Here is a 23107-nt window from a genome sequence, read left to right on the forward strand (position 1 = left end):
GTTAACCAATCTGTCGTCAGCGTATTGGTCGCGTCGCCAGCGTCCCAGGAAGTCGGCAAGGCATGCGTCGCCATTATCACGGACCATTATCACTCATACTCGCTCCGTATCCTATCTCGGCGAAACACACGCGGCTTCGTGATAATCGGAGTCCAACAATGGTAACAGTGCTACCGCAGAGACAACGGTCTCTCTTTTGTTAGAGAGAGAGAGAGAGAGAGAGAGAGAGAGAGAGAGAGAGAGAGAGAGAGAGACCCAGCGAGATATCTCTTATCCAAATAATACGAAAATCTCAAAGACAATCTTTGACACATGAAAAATTAGTCTGTCTCACAGATGTCTTTAACGACGTACTTTGAACGCGCGTCGTTTATATCTTCCGATACTTATATTCGTTTCTAGCCTCTATTTCGTCGCTTACTTTCAACGAATTTAATTATTCCAACTTAAGGAATCCCTTCGGAGCATTATATTTGCAATAGTAGCAAAATTCTTTTTGCTATTATTGAAATTAAATTTTCAGACAGTTTACCAAATTTCTCGATTAATTTCAAATTAATGAGATAAAAATTTTAGGTTTTTATCACTCGAAGCTTATAGGCAGTTGAAACAAATTTTTCTGAATAAATGATACGCCTTTTTTGCGAGTTAAATCGTTTCCACTTTGCGAGAGAAACGGCGAAAGAGCGACGCGTAGTTGAATTAATTGGAACAACGATGGCAAATTGCGCGGAGATTACTTATGACTAATTATGGAATGTGCTCCTGTTATCTCGGCGAAACATACGCGGTTTCGCGATAATCGTCGGTTAACAATGACGCTCGTTAACATCGGCGCACACTCGGTTATCAACCGTCACGTGCAACAAAAGGATTCCTTCCTTCTCCCCTGATCCTAGTCTTCTCGGCGATTTATCAGCGACCGACCGTTTCGCGATTGCGATATCCACCATTGGGGGATTACCATCGCGGTCAGCTCTCCTACAAACTTTTGCTTGAATTTTTTAGAGTTCCAACGCACTGATAATCTCTGGTGTGTCCCTCTCCCCCTTCGCCCCGTCTATGATAATTCGCGGTTACGATAACGTACCCTGAATCACTGACGCATTATCAAGCCGAAACACAAAGCATTTCATTTTTCAACGCGTTTGCCAGCTACACATTGTAAAAGCTAACATGTTAATAGCTCTCGTCGACGATAGTCAAATTACGGTGTAACTTGATCTCCGATAAGCATACGGAAAAGCGTTTATGTGTTTCAACGAAAAATTTTAAAACTCTTCCCCTATCTTCCTCTATTTATATATTTTTATTTATTATATAATTTATTATATAATTTTATTTATATATTAGAAAAATTCCTTTATTAATATATTTATAAAAATATATTAATATCTTAGCTCTTACACGAAATCGAGCAAGAATTAAAAATATTTATCATTTAAACTTTCATTCATTCGATAAGAACTAAATTTCTATGAGATTGTTAATTTCCTATCGGACCTGACTTCTTAAGACTAAAAAATTTAATTATATCGTAAAAATGTATCTTATTGTTAGGCATTTTCTTTTTTCTCACATAGCTAGCAGCGAGTATAATTTAGTCACCACAAGCCGAATAATACACCTGTCTGATTCGCTCGCGTCATATTTATACGCTTTAAGGAGGGCACAGAGAGTTCTCTGCTTACTTTCCCGAGGGCTTCTTAGACACGGGATGAATGGCCTTATAGCCTAGTCGCGCCGATGCAACGCGATGGATGAAACCAAACGAGAGAGCCATCGACCGGAGCAACAGGTGTATACCACATAAAGGCGGGCCAGGTACTCTCTAGCACGCATACACCGGTGCATAATTCGATTTCCTGCAATGCATTACGGAAAAAAAAAAAATTATCATTGTCAACAAACTATCTTAATATTAAAGATTCTACTTGATAATTTAACTTTCTATACTATTTCAAAACACCAAGAATGTATATTTGTTGAAATTAATATTGCAAACAAACGTTGTACCGCAATTTTGTCGCTTAAGATATGATGTAGTCATGATTGGTATGATTAATTAATTCGACATTTTATTTTATTGACATTTTTAATATTGTACGCATAGATTGCTTATATCTCGGTGAATAGTTTTGACTTACAATCGAGATCTTATCGAAAATTAATAAAAGTTTTATTTAATTTTGTACGATTTTTTGTCATCGTTGTGATAAAATGATTGATATCTTTGTGATTTCTTCAGCAACAAATATATATATATATATATATATATATATATATATATACATATATATTATTATGCTACCCTCACGGAGAATGTAATAATTTTTTGATGGTGATTAAAAAATAAAAATATGACGACGACGAATTTGGAGACGCGCTCCTCTCGCGTGCAGTTTGCTCCGAACAGCTGCCGCAGTTGTTTGGTTGCCGAGTATTCTCGAGGAAAGAGGGATAAGCTAAAAGACGTTGGTAGCACGTGCCGGTTATGCTCGTGAAGGTTACACACTCACCCTAGCGTATCCCAGATGGACGAGAAAAAAAAAATCTTCTTATAAACAACTACGGGAAACTCGGTTTCGTAGTTGCTTTTACCGAAGCTCACTCATTCGTTTCGATTATGTTTCCTCAGAATCGTCGACATCATGACCTATTATTTTATCAATTATTAAATATTTGTTACTATTTTCCATATTTTGACATAATAATAATCTGTTATTGTAAATTTAAATACAATGGGAAATATTCGCTTAATGATTTATTGATAAGAAAGAATGATTAATGAGAGATAATTAAGAGAAACGCAGTGAAAAGATTTAAAATGCAGATAAAAAAAGATATACTGCCAGTAAAATAAAAGAACATTGATTGCAGAATATCAAATATTCCAAGTAATTATAAAATTTCGCTTTACAAGTGGAAAAATTAGTGGTCGCGAAAACAGAAAAATTATTTGCATACTTTTTACGTATAGTAAATTTTGTACTTTGTAGAATCGAATATTTATTTATATGGATCATTATATTCCATTAAATTCACATAGAAATTGGTAATCACGCATCTTGTGATTATTAATCGATGTTATTACTGATTATATTTTTTTACAAAGAAACTCTTACGCATTCTAAAACCAAAGCTATTATTTTATTAAAAAATTTCATGAATTTTGAAAATTTGACAAATAAAGTTTTCAACGTTATCATTACGATTTTGATATTTTTTATAAAATTGATAAGATAAATTGTTAAGATAAAAATTGATAATTTTGAAGTTATAAACGAATCTGAAAAAAAATCTTTGATGTATTGTCTCTCGAGACGGATTCTTTTTTTCTGTAGGCCATATAGTCTTAAGAGGATTTTAAGCGTGCTTAATTATTCTCGACTTTAAATGCGTATTTCAGATTCCCCAAATAAGATTATCGGATAAAAAAAAAATATTTTTTACCGGCCGACATTAATTGATCGGAAAGTATATATCTGGCTATCACGTCGATCGCTCGCAAATAACGCAAAGTATGCAAATTTATGTTGAACGTGTCAGGTCAAATGCCATTTGGGTCGAGAGTCTCGGGTGTTTTGAATTTCCATTCGATTAAGTAACGATTGCGCTCCGCCAGCTTCGATCGATTTGATCGGTTTTTTGAATGTATTCGAATTACAAAAGAAAAAAAAAGAAAAAGAAAGAAAAGGAAGAAAACTCGTTAATCCACGATGCAACACCTGCCTGCAAAAATATCTCGAGGCGATATCTCGATCTCCCCGTTATATTCAAGATATCAATAATATACATTACGAGCGGGCTCTGATTTATAACGCAATGTAACCAAATAAAGCTCGTTATACAGATTGTACTTTAACGATAATAGACGACATTTAGAGATTCGTGAACGTATTTAGATTCACCTTTTTGCTTCGCATATACGTTATTCAACTCGTTAATCTTCCTTTTAAGTTGCAATAATTTTAAACTTTCTAATCAATAAAATTCTCAGGAACGCGTAATATTTTTTGCGCATGTCCTGTAATTTTCACGTTTATCGAAAGAATATTATAATTAATATTTTTTAAAATTATTTTACGGTTACTCTAGTCATCAAAACAACCATAAAGAAAGTGAAAAGAATAAGTTTCGTTTCGTGGTTTTATTAGCATTAACTTTGTAGTACACACACACACACACACACAAACATTACCTAGCATACACTAGTTTTATAATTTAAATCTTTTAATTGAATTTATAAAAATCTTCATTTTTACCACTCATTTAACACTTTTATATATATTTTTTATTATTTTTATAATTATTTGTTTAATATTATATTATGTTAATTAACAAGTAGTATTCGTATCTCTCTAAGAACTTGATAAGATTTTCTTCTGAACTTTAAAAGGGCTCTCCTCACGGAATATATTTGTAAAGCAAGACAACAAATTTTATTTAGTCATTTATTAAATTAAAAAAAAATCTAACATATTTTTTCTGAAAATATTTTTTTTTGTCAGCGATAGATCGGGTTGACGAATTGAAGCAAAAAATCTCGAGTGCGACGCGTAACGTCATAAATCGCCAAGCTGATTATACGTGGCATCCGCACGAGCGCGTAAGAACCACCATAGACGTCATTCCTGCGAAACTGCGTCTCTTTGAAATTCCAGTCGCGTAGCGCGTTGGCACGTGAATTTTCAATGGATTGTTTCGCCGCTCGTTCGTCGCGATGACAGAGCGGGACATTTAGGCTGCCGATACACGGTCGTAATTTTGACGCATTTTACGTTTTCGGCGATATAAAAAAAAAATATGTTTCTTCTAAACTGTGACACAAACGTGACGGGTGCACAGGGTGTCTCGAAAGTCTCGAATGAAAAACCCGAAATAGAGTTAGTTTCGAATAAAAGTCTTAACGACGTGAGAAATATTAATAATTCGCATTGGAAAATAATAAAAGAAATTTTTTTTCCCAGAATTTTTATACATGATAAACGTAATCTTCCCAGGATGTGGTATTTTACGATACGGATACCGTGATTCTTATCGATTTTTGTTAAATTGTTATCGCGTTCTGTTAAGATAATATAATATAAAATATTCTCATACAAAGAAAATATTTTGTTGCCCTTCAAATAATTTCCATATCATTATAAAATCTTTGTCTGAAGCTTGCCATCCATTTTATTACTATTTTTTTTTTTATTATTTTGTTATAAAACGTCTTTAAGAAGGAGGATCGTTTATCTAAAATTCTTTGTACTACAATTGCAACAGATGAGTCAAACATCACTGTACTGTTGCAAAATTGATAACTTTGTGCGCGAAAAAAATCGGACGATAGAACGAGATAGCGATGGCGCAGCGGCAGTAAAGCACCGTCTCTCGTTCGCCGCACCATAAACGCCATAGAATAAGCGAAGTGACAACGACGACGATGCACCTGCCTGCTCTCTGCCGGCAGTTGCACCCCTCTTTATGACGATGCTATCTAATATAGCTGTGTGTGCCCCTCGGTCGCTTCGCTTTTGCTCGCTTTGCCGTTGCCCGCGTGCTGGTAGCCGCGCGACACCTGACGCACGCTCGTGCACACGTGCAGTGCGTGTACGCTCACCTTTCTTACATGTGAGAAGCAACATTAACCTGCCTTCTCACACATGGACAAGCTCCTCTCTTCCCTCCTCCTCCCCCTCCTCGCCCCCACGCTTTGTTACCTCGTTGCCGCCTCTCGTTCCGCCGACCGAATCTGCCCGGCGCGTTTTTAATTTCAACGCCTCTGTTTTAATGAAAACCCTCTCGGGAATGGCATTGTTGAGAATCGACGAGGATATCGCTTCCCCATCGAACGTTGCGAAATCATAACGCACGAGTTGCCAAAAATTTTTGCATCACGCTCCTCTTTTGGTGGTGTCGAGAAATTCAGTTATATTTGACGCATATAAATATGTGATTTTTTTTTTATAGAAGTATATATGTCGGATGCATATCTGAATCTTTTCTTACGAGACATTATAGTTGAATGTTGTAAACAACAAACATTAACAATCCCGAAACGCAAATAGATATGTTTAATAAAATTTTTGTTTGCGAATATGTGTCTCTCAACTAAAAAGTATGAATTTGAGGGATTAATTTAGGTGGTATTTTTTTATAAAAATTTACCCACATACACACAGACATCTTAATCTTGACATAGATATCAACTGTGACATATTGTCAAGCTGATGATCTGAATACCTAACTTAATCTTAAGATTTTTAGGTGCCACTTATTATTTATTAAGCAATTATTAACGCATAAAGTTGATGATGCATACGAGTATTAAAAATGATAATTTGAACTTCTATTATATATCTAACTAATATGGATTCCACACTACTTAATCACTTATTTGCATATTTAAGTGAATACATGAGTGGCAAGAGGTTTCTTTCCACCACCCTGCACTTTCACTCCGAACAAATTCTACCTTAACCCAAACCTAATTTTAATTTTAAATATAAATAATAGATTTGAGGATTAGAAGTTAGAATATTTTGGGATGAACATAAAGGGAAAGGAAATTGCGCCTTTTGAAAAAAAAAATGTACAATGTCTCGCGTATACATATGCTTTTTCAAATTTCCCAATAATCTTAAATCGAGTATCCAAAAGATACTAAGTAGAATATGTAATTTGAATATGTGATTAAAATATATTTAGAATTCTATTTATTTATTTATTCATTTTTTTTTTTCCTAGATATGCCGGCGCAAGTGCTGCCGTTAACGCCTGGGACCAACAAGAAGATGACCGAGGTTTTGGACACGATCTTTGCGTCTTGGGAAAAGGAACGACTCCGCCTGAATATAACTGAAGGTCAGAGATTTATTCTTGATTCATCTTCTCATCCTAAAATTGTCAGTCACATAACGCGTGCTTTTAGATCCATTAAACGTAGACATTGCAAGATAAATTGCACTTTTTACTATGAAATTACAATCTTTAATTAAACTTTGACAAAAGTAATCGAAAATTCACTCGACGAAATTCACTTCACCATGTTGAAACTATAATCTTTTTTTTTTACGAATAAACCAATTCTCTACATATATTTATTCAAAATTTTTACGAGCGCGAAATTGCTTTTTGTCCCAATTTTCCTGACGTGATTCGGAATTTACGATTACTGGTACCGCCTCATCACGCAAGTTGTTAAAAAATCGCTGCGAGCACAGAGAAGGGGAGAGGAGCATTACGTCGTGCTTGCGTGCGTGTGCGCAAGAGACGCGCGTAGCGCAGAGTGCGCGGGTGCGCACGATGTGACGCGATGTGCGACGAGCCGGCCGGCGATGTGCAGGAATTGTGAATGTGATGTTGATGGTTCTGATGGGGAGCCGATGCCACACATCCGGTATGCGCATTCAGAGCCACGCGGGTGTGACGTTACTTCCGGTCTACATGCCCCGGGTTCGTACCCTCCAGGCCAGATCACCTACAGTCTGACCTCCGTGAACCTAACGAACAAACCACCTCCTTCTCCTCTTCCTCCTCGTCCCGCCATTTCACTTCGAGCTCCACCTGAGGCCGGTCTTTTTTTTTTATACTTTTTTGCGATTTTTTTTATTCACTCTTCTACTCCTTGAATTTTTATTCCAATTTTGGGAAATCAATTTATGTTATTAATCTAATCATACTTTATTAATACTTTAAATTAACATTCTGAAATCTGTCTAAATGCATATGATGACGTGTAATAAATGATACTGATGATTCTAAAATTTGTATAAATAGTATAAATTTTTTTTTTATTTATAATTAATTTAAAAATTAAGGACGTTAACTTGGCTCCGCAAAAAGATCTATATAAATTGTTATCAAAATTTTTTGCATACGTTAAAGATGTTCGATATGTATTGTTACATCCCAACCACGAAGGGTGTATATATATATATGAGAGAATGTACGCTTACTATATAAAAGACGCAGCCTGCATTCACAATTACGTTTCGACGCAGTCATATCGCAGTTGCTATTATGACTTATTCAGAATCTATCTCTTTTGAATAATAAATACAAGCATAAAGATCCTTCGACATATGAAGATGAAGGCTTCTGCGAATCCTCCAAAAGTCCAAAGTTTCGAAACACGATGTTGTCTAATGTAACAGGTGCTTGTTACAATAGAGGTATCTAAATTCACCGATTGCTATCTCGTGATCACGACCGTAACCTTTGGATTTTAAGGGATTTTCAAGGATTTTAAAGTGACATCTGCTCATTATCTATGTTTGAGAATCAATGATGACGGGCTTGATTACTTTTATCATTTAACACTCTTCAAACACCTTCACCATTGTAGCGAACAGGTACCATTAGATGCACTCTTGACAGATGTCGAGATATGCAAATTATCTCATTCTGACAGAAGTTTTATCCAGATGATGGGAAGAAAAAGAAAGAAATAATAAAGAGTAAATATGAAACTAATATAATGAAGCGATAATGCGTGAAAAGAACGATCGACTAGTAAGAGAAATGGATAGAGACGTGCGCATGGATTTGTGTTCAAATGCGAAGCGAGAAAGAGAGTGTAAAGTCTGCTAACAACGCTGACAAGAAATAAGTTGGGCAAATATCGCTACGATCATCAAACAGAGGCGGTCGCTTTGAACGTGCCGTGCCGTTAGACACTCTTGTTGCCTCGATACTCGCTTTACCTTCCTCTTCTTTTTTTATATTTATATCCTATTCTGAAAGACGTCAATTTAGTTTGTACTTTATCGATTCTGCGAATAACATCACTGATCATACTATTTATCGCATTTGCATTTATCGAGATTGTCGCGTATTAAAAATTGTTTAATATGCAAATATGGATATTAGAAAGAATTATAACTGAATTTATTATTATGTTTACATTGTATAGCTTGAATATTTAATATTTTTCTTATTTGAACGAAAATCAAAATTATTTCTATAAAAGAATCTCTAAATTCGAATGCAATTTTTAATTGATATAAGCTTTTTTTGAAAATAAAAATTTTTGAAAGTATTAATTTATTCGATTAATTCCGTATTCTTGTTAAATAACGTAAATAATAGTTTATATCGCGATTCTTTTCATCTCTTTTTTTTTTTTTTTATAACATTTTATCGATATACTTAACATATGGAAATGATAACGCGTAAAATTACAGCTGAGCCTGAGACAAATATAAAAAAAGAAAACATTTATTTCGATAATCCTTGCGAGACACTACTCTGTATTTCGATCTTTCGAAATGAAGATCTCTACGAGAATAGAACTCGGATGGTTCGACCATCCTGTTCACGACGTCAGTGTTAAAGGACGGTTACGAGATTGTGAGAGCAAAGCTGTATACATTAGCAAGTCGCTACGTTGGTAACTTCTGTTTGCATTATGAGCCGAACTGTACTTTTACGCAGCGAGATACCACGAAACAATGCAAGACACGCGTGCAAATATGGGCGCGCACCTCAAATGGGACATTCCGATGTTTCTCGGTATTGCTTCCACCAAAGATGGCTGGTGGCTGGGCCTGACTAACGATCGAGCCGTCAACGGACGAACACGCATGTCGTTTCTTCGATGACTCTCGGGCCAGGGTCTTAACGAGCTCCGCTCTCAGATGATCGCCATCTGCGACGATCTCCAAATTACTCGGAAATCTTTCAAAGTCCGCTCTTGCAGTACAAAAGACAAAGAGTAATCCCGAGAAACGTGACCGCGTTTCATGACAACAAGAATAAACGAATTTACGTTATCGCTATATTTTCAAGCGATTTTAGCAAAAGACGATATAGTCTCGTGTTTGAGATTAGGCATGAAGATCGAGATACGATCTTCCAGTATCCTCTGGCCAATAGAGATAAAAGATCCTTTCTTATCGCTAGGATCGGCGATAAGGGGACCAACGGAGGATTGAATCCACCTAGGAGGTAGCTGCTAAAAAACAATCCGGCTCTTGTTTTCTTTTTCAGACCCGAGGCAATGGTCGGAAGCAGCTGTCGCCAACTGGTTGCAGTGGGCTGTAGGAGAATTCTCCGTGCAGAGTGTGGCGATGCAGCCATGGCAGCACATGACCGGGAAACAGATTTGTGCCATGGGGAAGGAGTCCTTTCTAGCACGTGCCACCTCTTTCATAGGCGACATCCTTTGGGAGCATCTCGAGACCCTGCAGAAAAGTATGTGTCCTTTTCTTATATCATCTTGTATAATCGAAATCATCAATCTACCTCGAAATAAACGATGCTTAAGGCTGTGTGTGACGAATCCTTAAATACGCACTTAATTCTTTCACTTAGATTCTTACATAAAGATTATTATACATGTATATGTGTATGATATGTATAAAGGCAACGATTTTTTTTTTTTTTTTTTAAGTGAGCTTGATGAAATAGATAATAGATCAATCTAAAAGTTTACTATCTTACAATGAATCAATTGGATTCGATATCTTAATATACATTATAATTGATATTTTTTTACTAATTATTAGTAATAATAGATAATATATAAAATGATTATTAATATAAAAAATTACTCTCTCAACAAAACAATCTCTATAATTCTGAAAAAGCGCGGCAAATATTTTTAGCTGTCTTAAACTCTGGATTATACTAACGTTAAAATATGCAAAGCTTCAAAATTGAGATGAGATCAACGATATTTACGTCGCGCTTCTAACAATATAGAAAAAGAATTTTTTTTCCCCATCTTGCATACATTGGATACTCGCCGGTGACTCCCCGTTACAAACGCGGGGCTAATCGCGCAAGGAACACGCACTGCTCTCCTTTTTTGCCGCAGGCACCTTTCGTCATCGTTGTCGAACAAAACCGATCAAATTTCCGTAAAATTGCGCGACGTTACGGCGTAAGGTGCGAGCGAAAAGACTCCGGCGGACAATGACAAGAAGGACGATAGGGCGGTGCGCGCGGGTGCTGGCCAACTCTCTTCCCCTTCTCCTCCTTCCTCCCCCCGGTATCTCGCGTTTCGTAGCCTCGTTGAATCGAGGCCCCTCGTTTTTACCTTCGTACGCGGCGCGGACCGGAGAATAAAAAGGCGGGTAGGAGAAGAATGACGGAGCGCCATAGAAAGAACTCCCATCCCGGATATCCGCCGAGGATGGTGCAGCGCCATTTAGCCGCGGCCACTTAGACGTTTTTCGGGGATGTACTCGCGTGCACCAAAGAATTCACTCGAATTTCGATCTATCGTCAATGGTCGAGCCTAGAGATTCGCTCGGTCCCTCCTATTTTAAATCCCCTCCCCTCCCCCCCCTCTCCCCCTGCCCTCTTGTTGTGGTACGTGCGCGCTTCAAAACAGCAAGTCAAGTTCGCTTTAAACGCGCGTTCGAGATTTAACAAAGCAGATAAAATTCAAAGGAAAAATATCTGTACTCCCGCATGGAGGATGGAGCTATGGAATACCGAGTGGGAAAACGATGATGGTGGGAAAAATGGAAGTTTCGATTTTGATCAAATTTAATGTAAAATCGTAATAACAAATTTTGCACATGTGATCGAGAATTTTTCGAAAGATTTGTGAGAAAAATAACCGGCGTTTCTATTCATTGTTTTATTTAGTGTCTACATCTGAATTGATTAAAACATTTACATTTCTAGAATTGTTTGACTAAATAATATTGGAAGGTTAAATAATATTAACGAATTATGTGATTTTTATAAATATTTTTAAAATGAACTTTAGCAGTATCTTTATATCAGCTGTTTTATATACTAATACATTGAATTTAATCATACATTGCATGATATATTTTATTGTAAATATATTAAGTACAAAAAAAATTTTATTTATTTCTTACATGTTTTTCTCTATTATTAAGTCTGCGACAATGATCTTTGATGTACGTGTAAAGTCAATATCTCACTACTTAGCTCGATTTATGGAAAAAGATAAAGATGCGATAACACAACGAATATATTATTAACGAAAAAATTGAAATTATAAAAAAAAAAAAAAAATAAACGAAGAGACTTTTTTTTTGTAAGAGAAGCAGGGAAAGCGAGGATGACGAAAGGAGGGGGAGATTGAGAAGAGAGAGGAATACTGATGCAGGAAAATGGGAAGCTAAAGAGATAGAGATGCAGATCGTACGAAATGACGAGAGGCAGGAAGCAGAGATATTCGCCCGTGATTTAACTCCCGTTAAGTAAAACCCCCGTACTTCCTTATCGATTATTCGTGTCGCCTCATCATCGGTACTGAAACCTCAGCTTAATCGTCTAGCGCGATCTAAGGACGACTACTAACGGTAACACTCCACAGAACTCGAGTTTCGTCTCGAATACATAATTTGTCTCGTGCCGAAAGGGAGCATAAAATAAAAGTGCGAGAACAATAGGATTTCTTTGCCTTAGGCTCGAATTAGTCGTGGCTTCTTCAAATACCTCTTCAAGATGAATTCGTATATTATTCATCTACAATAACCTGGTTTACTTAATAAAATACAAATAATAAAGGAGCGATAATTTTTAGATTAAAAATTTTTAGAATGGTTTAAAAACATTTTCTCTCGTAAGCTCAAAGTTTAATTTTAATTTTTCGCCAGCTTGAACATCCGCCTGCGTACACTTTATCGAAAATTAGGGAAGGGAAGCCTCGGTAATTTTTTGACGAACGGGGAGGAAGCGGTGGATGATAAGGGTTGAATTAAAACATCATCATTTTGCTTTCCATGTTCCAGTCGTGCAATTTATTGTTGTGTTATGATTGTGAACAAGGTAGAATCGGCTGTGCCACGTGATTCTCCGCGACCGAGGCGACGGTAATTTAACTGAAGCCTAGCGTGCGCCCATCTGCGGGCGCGCGAGCGCGCAGTCGCGACACGACGTGGGTAATCGCTTTGATTCCGCGAATGAGAACGGATGTTAGGAAACGCTCTTGCGTTGTATAAAAAAAAGTAGAAACTAAAAAGTTGAATCTTCCTGTCGTAGCGATACCGATCGGATTCACGGTGAAATTCATTAAAGCGACGCGTGTCGCCATTGTCGAAACGAACGATTGATCTCTCTCTCTCTCTCTCTCTCTCTCTCTCTCTCTCTCTCTCTCTGTCTTTCTTTTACGTGCGTTATCGGGGAAGTTTGAAAGCGAATTTTTTTTGTATTTAATCTTGGCCTAATAATTTGTGCAAATCTAAGATTTTTAATATTTTTATTATTTTTAATATTTTAATATTTTAAAATTTTAATAAATATGCATTTTTTTTTTGTTTAGAGATTATTAATTTGTGAAAACTTGGGAACATATTTTTGAATAAAAAATAAATTATACGAATAAATTGTTAAGCAATTTATATGAGTTAGGTATATATCTTAAATAATTTCCTCTGATACAACTCATTATTCAATTCTGATGATTATTCCAAAATCAATTTGAAGAAAGTCTTGTTTAAAAAGTAAATTATTTTTATCATTAACAAATTTATCAATCTTCTCGCTGCGAATTTATAATCGAGAGTATATCGATCAAAGAATAAATGAAAAACGGTTTCGGGAGAAATACAGAAAAGATGATTTGCACATTAATGGCAGAGAAGTGTATAAGGAGCGCGAAAACATGTTCTTGGCACGTGTGTCGCGCGCACGTTTTGCATTTCTGCAATTGTTTCACGAGAATTCCTAGAAACGTAGGGGAAAAAAAAAAAGAAATAAAAAAAATAAAAAAAAAAAAACGGCCGACGGTGAATCACACGGTAGCGGCGTCTCCTTCGCAATACTCCGGTCGCGATGATGACAGTGCTACTCGAGATCGTTAATCACGATTGCGCTCGCGATGCTATGCGATAGCAACGATCGCGCACGATCACCGTAGGGGAATAACTTAATGACAACGGTGCAACATTTTATTCCTGTCGTAATCGACGCGCGCGCTGAAAAACTGCACAAGCACCGCACGTGCCGCATGCGATAACTATTATCGTATGCGCACATAAAGACTCAATTATTACGATTAACATATATGTTATCCACGAGGCATATGTGACCACTCACGCGTAGACATTCATATGCGTCTCGTGAAATTCACATACGTTCAAGATTGTTTTTTTACGAATCTCATCAACAATATTCTTATATGTTTATTTAACAGTCCGGGGAAAAAAAAACGGACGTACAATAATATCATATATTATCTTATATAATTATCAACACAAATCCATTTTTTCTCGAGAAATTAATTAAAACTTTAAGGATAAAGCAATAAAGCAATGCAAATTCTTATTAAATATTATGAATATATGTAAAAATATTATACATATATAATTTATTCTCATATTGCCAAGAGCAATTGCCATGAGCAATTTATAGGAGGATTTTTGATTAAAATTATAAAACATCGTTGTACAAAGAACAAGCTTTTAATAAATCGCGATCGCGAGAAAAATTATGTAACCTGACAATGGCAAAACGTCCACAATTCTTAAATGCGGAGTAAATTAGTTCGATATAGGAGCAGGGACGGTGCAATTTAATTATATACGCGAAAGCATTAAAAAAAAGAACAGAGGTGCAGCTCGGATGAAGATTTATCTCCGTTTTACATTCAGATGTCGACGCAGCGAAGGCCTCTCTGGAGAACGTGCCGGCGAGCTTGTATGAAAGCGTATGCGTGCCAGATTTAGGTGATTTTGTGGGATACCAGGGTGCCGGCCATCAGGTGGCAACACCAGAACATAAAAACCCGCCGACGCCCGCCAATTCGGCCACCTCCAACTCCTCCGGTCCTCCTCAGAGCGGTACGCAACAACAACCCCCGATACACTCTTCGGACGCGATGTCCCTGCCATCGAGACAATATCATAACGATGGTAAGTCCATTTTTTTTTTTTTTCTATTCCTCCGCGTTTTCCTTACGAAAGATCGCTCTCGAGTAGTAATAAGAATTCTCTATAGCGATATTTTTTTCGCGTTATTATATATGGAACAGCGATTTTTTTCGTCCAAAAGTTATGGAATTTCTTTAGGCTTTATAGTAGTTTCGCTAGCGATTCTTTTGATGTTTCTCTAAAAAAATGAAACGAGAAATTATACTATTAATTTTCTCTCGATCCTGAAGATGTGGAATAAGTTAGATAAATGCAGATAGAAAAAAAGCATAATTGAATGGCGGATAATTGCAACGACATCTACGCATTCCCTACAATCCTTCTTTCTTTTCGATATCGATAATCGATCGCGTGCATACAACGCACGCGAGGAGCCGCTAAATTACGTGACAAGCCGTTTTTTTTTTATTTATTTCCCCCCGATTGCAAGTGCAAACGAAAGCGTGGAGGAGTTTCTCATTGTTACGTCAGAGTGGCTGATAACATCTCTCGGGCTGGCGCTTTTGTACGTGTTGCAAACGCAAACCTCTCATTATCGTCACTGTTCGTTTCTCATTTAACGTTTCTTCGTCATCGTATACCCATCAGCGACAAGTCGTGATTTCACCGACGCGACGTCTAGAAATCTAATCGTCAAATATCTACGTCTCTCTCTCTCTCTCTCTCGGGCGAATTATGCCTCGTTAAAGTCTCTACGGCAAGCAATGAGGGAGATTAAATTATTTTGCAGCGAAATGATCCGATCGAGATGATTTGGTTTTTAAAATATTGTTAGTTTACACATTTAAAAAATTTGTATACTTTGTTTTATTTGCCGTTGTGTTCTTTGAAAATTATTGACGATTTTCTGAAGAATTTTCTATTTATTATGGCTCTCGCATTTCTTGAAATCTTGAACAATGAGCTGCTACATAATATCTGAATAACAAATGAACGAGCTATCCCACATGATAGTTTAAAGATAACATCGGGAATGACGTAAGCTATTCGCGCGGCAATCGTATTCAAACTCATTTTTTTGGAATAGCTCGTGGAATAACTCTCTCACTAAGCTATTCTATTCATTCACAGAAGTTTTCAGAACAGTATCTCTTGAATCGCGGGCTTCTCTATTGCGATTCACGAAACAAAAAGATTGCCCAAGATATGGCGCGACAAGTTTTGTAAAACAGAGAGCTTCGATTGAATCAAGCAATTTATTTATTCGAAGATTTTTCTTATTGTGCAACGTAAATAAGTTGACGAAATTTCATTGGCACTTCGTACTCGAACTAAGAATCGTATTGTTCGTCACATCGATCACGAATCTGATTTTAATTTCATTATAGAGCGCGGAAAATGAGTTACCGAGTGGAAATATCAACGCTAACGCTGGCGCAATCCCCGTGTATAAATTTCCCTGTTGCGTTTCTCGTGACGTGGAAAATTTTTGCACAAAGCGATGCGCGCTACATAACTGACCCAATTTCATTTAATCATATTCTCGTTCGATCATTTATCTGGCTTTGACCGAGTTACTTTCGTCATATGTGTTTATCCGCTGTAAGATCACATTCATTATCACGATGAATCAACTTTCTCCGAGTGCGTTTTTTTTTTCTTTTTTTTTCTTTTTTTTTTTTACACAATATATCAATGCGCTGCTGTCGAAAGAGATTGAAATCTGCCAGTGCATTTATGGAATTATAATAGCTACCGATATCGCGAAATTCAAGAGCTACAGAAAATGGATGAATATTAAAATGTTTTTTTATGTTTAGAATGTCCCAAAATCTGATCAATTTTTTTGAGATGATTTTTTTTTCCTTGAATATTTTTTCTTATAATTTTCAAATTACAAACGATTGAAAAAGAAAGATTTTTCAGAACGATTTTTCTAAACTCTATGGAATCAAAAGATTAACGAAACTTCTTTACAATGTAATAATTTTAGGTGAAATTTACTCGAATAAAATTTTAATTTGAAATTTGATATTAAAAACATACTGAAAAAAATTGAAAATTTGAAAAAAAGAATGATTTATCTCAATATCTTTTTACTAAGGAAAAATCAATTTTATAAAAAAATCCTTTATTAAAAGAACGTTCGGGACACCTTGTATCGACAAAAAAAAAAAAAAAAAAAAAAAAAAGAATCCTCGGATTTCATAAGCTTCAGGTATTAGAGTAGACTTGCAATTACGGTAATTGAAATTGCAATCTCGCGGACGTACATACTCTAGGTACGCAGCCTTTATCAATGGTTGATAATCCGTCGTCCCGTAATCCATGTACGCGCAATCGAGTGCGTTGATGTCGGTGGCACGCGCAATAGAACGAAATAGAATAGAATGGAACGGAATCGAACGGAGCCGAGCCGAGCCGAGTGGAGCGGAGCGGAGGAGAGCATTATGAAGCGAGTCTCTTCGTACATAGGTAACAATTACCCTAGCGAGGGGCCTTACGTCACTGCAGCAGTGACCGTGGGTGAACGAGGGAAAGTCGGGCTCTCTACACGCTCCGCCGCGGACAATGGAGACGATTCGCCCGCTCACGCCCGTTGGTGTGTCTGCCTCGATCTACGTACACACATACGCACGTTAATGAATGCGCTCGCGTTATATCCCTCGCCTCTGATTTCAATCGCGTTCCGTCTACGTGGAAAATAGAATGAAATCAGCATTAGAACTTTAATTGAAACTTAGCTCTACTGGAGAGATCCCCGCTTGAATATTTACAAAAAAGAAAAATTCTTCAGCGATATTTCATAGAGAATCATCTCTCTTTTTTTTTTTTTTTCGGGAGCTGGATTTTGTTCATTGTATGCATATTTCCGCCCCAAAAAAAAAATTGCTAGGAAAAGTATAAATTAAATGAGCGAGGAATTTTCGAGTAATGTACGAGACCGATCTGAAATAACATAAATGTCATTGATATTTTAAGGAAGATGTAAATAAAATAGCAAAAGAGACGGCTTGGCAATCGCCGACACGTATAAGATATCAAAGGCAGATTTCGGAAAGTTTGACAACCGCTGACTGACATTCGCTCATGCGACACACCAAAGTTGTTCGAAGACCTGAACTCTTGTACCGTATATACGGACGTCTTACGGACGCGTCGTTACAAAGCGGCCAACACAGACATCTGTATAATAGACTCATTATTTCTGCTTGCTAAAGCACTGTTACGTTATGTATCACAGCTCTTCGAGGTCTCTGGTTCGACTCTCGCTTATCCTCGCTTTCGACTTCCTCGTGTCGGAACTGATATATCGCGCCGTTATTTACGAATCATAGATATAGTTGAATGTATAATCTTTAATTGCGCAATTGAAAAACAGATACTGTGAAATTTGTTGACGATATTAACATGTCGTTTCTTAAATTTTGAATTTAAACAACCGTATTTGGAAATGTTTTATCGAATTATTTTTACACATTTTTTTCATTATATTTTATATAAATGCTTGTGTAATAATAATAATCGAAAAACTTACATCTCTGTCAATTTATTTATACGCGATATCTTTGATATTACAGCCTACATTAATATTTCAAGCTTAATAGCACACTATTAGGGTGGAATAAAATTTGTCGCAATTTCTCAATGCATCAATTTTTTTTACGTCAAACTTTACGAGGCGAGAGAGGGATAGTAGGGCCTTTTTCCGTCCCTTTTAGAATTTATTTTGAGGATGTATCGGCGATAGTAACGCGCGCTGTCCATGAAGACAACTCACTGCTTCGTGTCACGTACGTCGCGTGCATAAATTAGCGACAGCGAGCGCGGAGACGAAAACGGTCGGACCGAGAGAGATTCCCCTTTGTGCAAAAGCACTCTCTCTCTCTCTCTCTCTCTCTTTGTCCGTCTATGCGGTTTACTGACCACACGCGGCCAAAAAAGGAGCGCTATCTGCGTGACGTCTATTTGATATGGACGTTTATAGGAGAGGAGGGGTTGGTCAATCGCGCCGCGTCGAATACAATTGATTATTTGTTAAGCAACCCTCGCGTTTATAACTAACGGCGACGAATATGCGGCATTCTGATCGGCTTCTGTCTCTCTCCGTCTCGCGCGTCTGCGCAAGCGTCTCCTCGATGCGTCGATTCGATAAGCGGCGCGTTTGATCATTTGAAATTCTCTACACGTAGAAAATTTTAATAACAAAGAGAAAATGAGAAAGATGGAGTGAGAAGAAGGGGGAGAGCGGGGGATTAATCTGAATTCTTAGTCTTTGATTTGTATATCTAACCAGGACTTGTACGAAGAATATATATTTTCTTTTTTTTTATACAAATCGAAAAGTTAATTGGACGAAAAATGAATATGAAAAAATCTAAATTTTTTTCTTTAACACATCCGCGCTTAATTCATTTTTCATTTCTTATTTCACGTTGCACGGCAACTCAATATCCCCGCTACGCTCTTACACGAGTGCTGGAAAGCACTAGAGCATTCTGCAAATTGTATCTAATTTATCAAATCAGTATACTTAATACATGACTATAGTTATGAGCGAGGCTTAATATTCACGCGATAATAAAACCGCAATAACACGTTCTCGGATAGAACTTGGCTGCGAAGGCGCGAACGAGGCAAAGCCACGCAATTTCCTGCGTCGCGAAGAGATATACAATATCACAGGGCGCGAATACATACGCACACGCACACACACACACACATACACGTGGATCACATTGTGCTGCTGCAGATCGCAATACATAAAGATATAAAGAACGATCACTAGGGCTAGAAGTACAGACTCGCGCTTATAGGGATGAAGCGGACAGAAAAAAGGAAGAAAGGGGCGCGTCGGAGAGACGGAGGGGGAAGAGAGGGAGGGAGGGGGGAGGGGTGGTTGGCACAGGTTGTATTCATTCACTCGTTCATTCATAGTTCGTACACCGCCTCGAGGGTCTACAAAGCCTCTTGCTCATTCAGAACTCGTGACACGACCGTATGGCATGTGTGTGTGTGTGTGTGTGCGTGTACGTGTGTGTATGTACATATACGCATGTTTTTTTTTTTTTTTCGTTCTTTCTTTTCCGTTCGTGCGTATCGTCCTCCTCCTCGTCGTCGTCATCGTCGTGGTTATCGTCAAGGTTTTCGTACGCATACGCCATGATGAACGGCGTAAGGTAAATATACGAATGGCCGGAAATAGAAAAGTATGTTCCTTCCACAAATGGTATATATAAGTGTTTCAAAGCACGAAAAATATTCCAGGTTTTTAAGGATTTTTACGTATTACTTATATGACTACCGAAAATGTTTATCATGCAAATATATCCATGCTTGTGTGTGTATGTGAGACAGAACGGTTTCAAAATTAATTTCAACGCTTTATTATTAACACTCATTTTCAATCCCACGTGGATGGGAGAAAGAAAAGAATTCATTCTCTAGTTGATTATTCTTTGAGATATAATTTTTTATAGTTTTCTCGTGTTAAAACGTATTTTTGTAATATATAAAATTTTCACAGCTAAGATTAAGATATTTAATAGATTTCCGATATGAAATAAAAATGTGTCAAAAAAATATAATATATAATTTCCTTTTCTGTATATAAATTATTTTATTTTGCAGAGATACAAAACACTATTTCAGAGTTCTTATATTAATTGCACATTTGAATAAAATTTTATTAATCAATGAGATACTATGAAACATACTCAATATTAGTACGTTTAACATAATTACAAACGTAAAAAAAAAGATTGTGAACAAGGAACGACTCAAGGAACGAGGGTAAAAGCGAGTCGAGGAGAGAGGGAGAGGAGAGAAGGGGGGAGAGAGAAAAGCAGAAGCGATATTCGGAGCTCACGTTACAACCGGAAGTCGCTGGGCAGGACTGGCTGGTAGTAGTAAAAGGAAAGGGGAGGGAGTCCTACCCCAATACCACTCCGGGACTGCAAGATAGTTTTATAATGTCCTCGAGTACTCCTCCCTTAATGCACTCGTAAATGCACCCTCTTCAGAAACCGCTTTGCCGCGGCATTGTTGCTCACTTTGAGAATGTGTTTCGATTGAGAGGAAGAATCGCACAGATGTGGAGGAGAAAACCAGATCGTCTTGCGTGACTAGTTCGAGTGTACGTTATAATAGCAATTCTTCTCCCAGCGGATTTTTATTAGATTTTATGTGAAGAAAAAAAAAATATATATATATATATATTTTTTTTTTTTCATCGAGATATGCATAGAAAAAATATATATTTTTCGATGAAGTTGTAATTAAAATATACATTTGTATTTTGACATTGAATATACATTGATATTGAATATTTAACATACAATTCCGATATAATAATAATAATTTATATATTATATTTGATTTACTTAAAATCTCTCTGTTGGGAAATTTATGATATTTATGATATTTTTATTTATGATATTTTTTTCAATAATAAGATCTAAATTTTGTGCCCTCTATTATTTTCAAATTACATTCAAAATATCCATTAAATTTAATAACGATTATTTCCCAAAAGAAAATCTGCTATATTTTTCAAGACGCAACGCGATATCTTTCCTTATATCGGACGGGGCAGGAAAGAGCAATTGCGATACGCGCGGCGATCTATTAAATGTCAAATAGAAAATAGAAAACAGCGGACCACGCGCGCCGTCTCTTCCATTCGGATATAGGCCCGGAACGGTAAAAGCGCGCGCGTTCTTATTGTGCCCTCGTAAGTCCCATTACTATTGCCCGCCCGGCTATACGAAGCGAAAGAGAGAGCGAGAGAGAGAGAGAGAGAGCGAGAGAGAAAGGAGGCACGAGGCGTAGGGGAGTGAGCGCTTCCGGTCCCCTCTGCATCACGTGCGAGACCGCCGCCGAACAGAGAAACCCCCGTTGCCCTCGCCTCTCAACATCCGGTCCGCTGCGCGCCTCCTCCATCTCCCCGTCAGCCTCCCCCCCCCTCTCCCCCTTCTTCTACGGTCACAGCCCCCTCTCAAAAATAGGCTAGGTCCTTCTCGACTCGCGCCGAACGTGCGCGTGTTTATTACAGCCACGAGAGGAGACGATGTAAAAATCTAAACGATCCGGCGTGACGAAACACGCATGATCGACGAGGTGGAAATAATTTTTGTGTCTTCTACTGACGATGAAGGTAACATGCATACAAAATGATTATTAATAAAATATTTCATATCTCATATTTGATGTGTACTAAAATAAAAATATTATATATTGGCCTTTTACTTTGATATATAAAATTGTATTTAATATTCTAAATATTAATTAACAAAAATAGCGGAGAAAAAGATAGTGTTCTATCTCTTGGCAATGATATACGTATAATGAATTAAATGTAATAATAATTACGTTTACGTCGAACTTCGGTATGCGTGGATGGGATACTTTATATTCATCTTTTGTTATAAATTAATCCATCAAAAATAATACGAATTACTGATCGGTTAATTAATTGACCGATCAGTAATTCGTATTATTTGCTGTTTCCTCACTTCATCAATTTTAATGTACAATTATATTTGTAAAATATGTGAAACTCATTATCAGATTTAGACTCATTACAACATCTTATCTTATCACTACAAGCGCATTACTTCGTGCGAATATTTCTCTTTATAGAATGTCGTACGAGATAATAATGAGCAAACTATTGAAAGATCAGATTACATATGTTAATTGTCCTGACGGTTTTCATTACAGCAATATTGCTATTATTACAATTGTGTGATTTTTATCTCGCTGCATCATTCTTATAATTTTTACGAATTTTATAATTTATATTAATTTTTTAATAAGAATATTTACATACTTTTTTAGCATAAAAAAAAAAAATATTATCTTAAACAAAGTGTACTAAAATATAAGAACGATTATAATAATTTTCACATAATCATTCATACATATATTTACAATTGAAATCTGAATATCGAAGAAATATATATATAGTGTCCAAATAAATCGTCGATCAGAAGATGAACTTGGGGCTCCGAAAATCTCAAACATCGAAGAATGTCGGAACAAATTTACGCATATACGTAAAACACTCCGTCAACGCAACGATGAGAGAGAGAAAGAGAGAGAAAGAGAGAGACGGCATCGGTGGCAGCAGGTGGTTGAAGCTTCGAGGGGGCGTTTTGTGATCTCCCTTCCTCTCCCTTACCATCACCTCCCCCCCCCCCTTCGCTCTCCCCCTCGCGGCTGCGTTTCCTATCTCATTCCCCTCCACACGACGGATGGCAGCCCCACTCGGCGTGCTAGTGAACTCCCATCTTCCACCTCCATCGTGTAGCACCAATGCG

The 23107-nt window shown here is 37.0% G+C and overlaps 1 protein-coding gene and 1 long non-coding RNA gene across 7 annotated transcripts in view; one reads left to right on the forward strand and one right to left on the reverse strand.

Moving 5' to 3' along the window:
• LOC126848786 (ETS-like protein pointed) overlaps positions 1–23107 on the forward strand; it is a 98223-nt gene that overhangs the window by 61507 nt on the left and 13609 nt on the right. For 5 of the 6 annotated variants that reach the window (XM_050589981.1, XM_050589982.1, XM_050589983.1 and 2 more), the window contains 3 exons: positions 6736–6852; positions 9979–10182; positions 14568–14828. In XM_050589981.1, coding sequence (XP_050445938.1) covers positions 6736–6852; positions 9979–10182; positions 14568–14828 — 582 coding nt within the window. The remainder of the gene's footprint in view (positions 1–6735; positions 6853–9978; positions 10183–14567; positions 14829–23107) is intronic. The other variant, XM_050589985.1, reaches the window with a different exon arrangement.
• Positions 11970–22885, reverse strand: LOC126848831 (uncharacterized). Its single transcript, XR_007687315.1, has 3 exons — positions 22867–22885; positions 16953–16983; positions 11970–11997 (listed from the first exon to the last, which is right to left on the reverse strand). It is a non-coding gene; the product is annotated as an uncharacterized LOC126848831 (long non-coding RNA).

Source organism: Cataglyphis hispanica, chromosome 4 (assembly GCF_021464435.1).
Source record: "Cataglyphis hispanica isolate Lineage 1 chromosome 4, ULB_Chis1_1.0, whole genome shotgun sequence".
Classification (NCBI taxonomy): Eukaryota; Metazoa; Arthropoda; class Insecta; order Hymenoptera; family Formicidae; genus Cataglyphis; species Cataglyphis hispanica.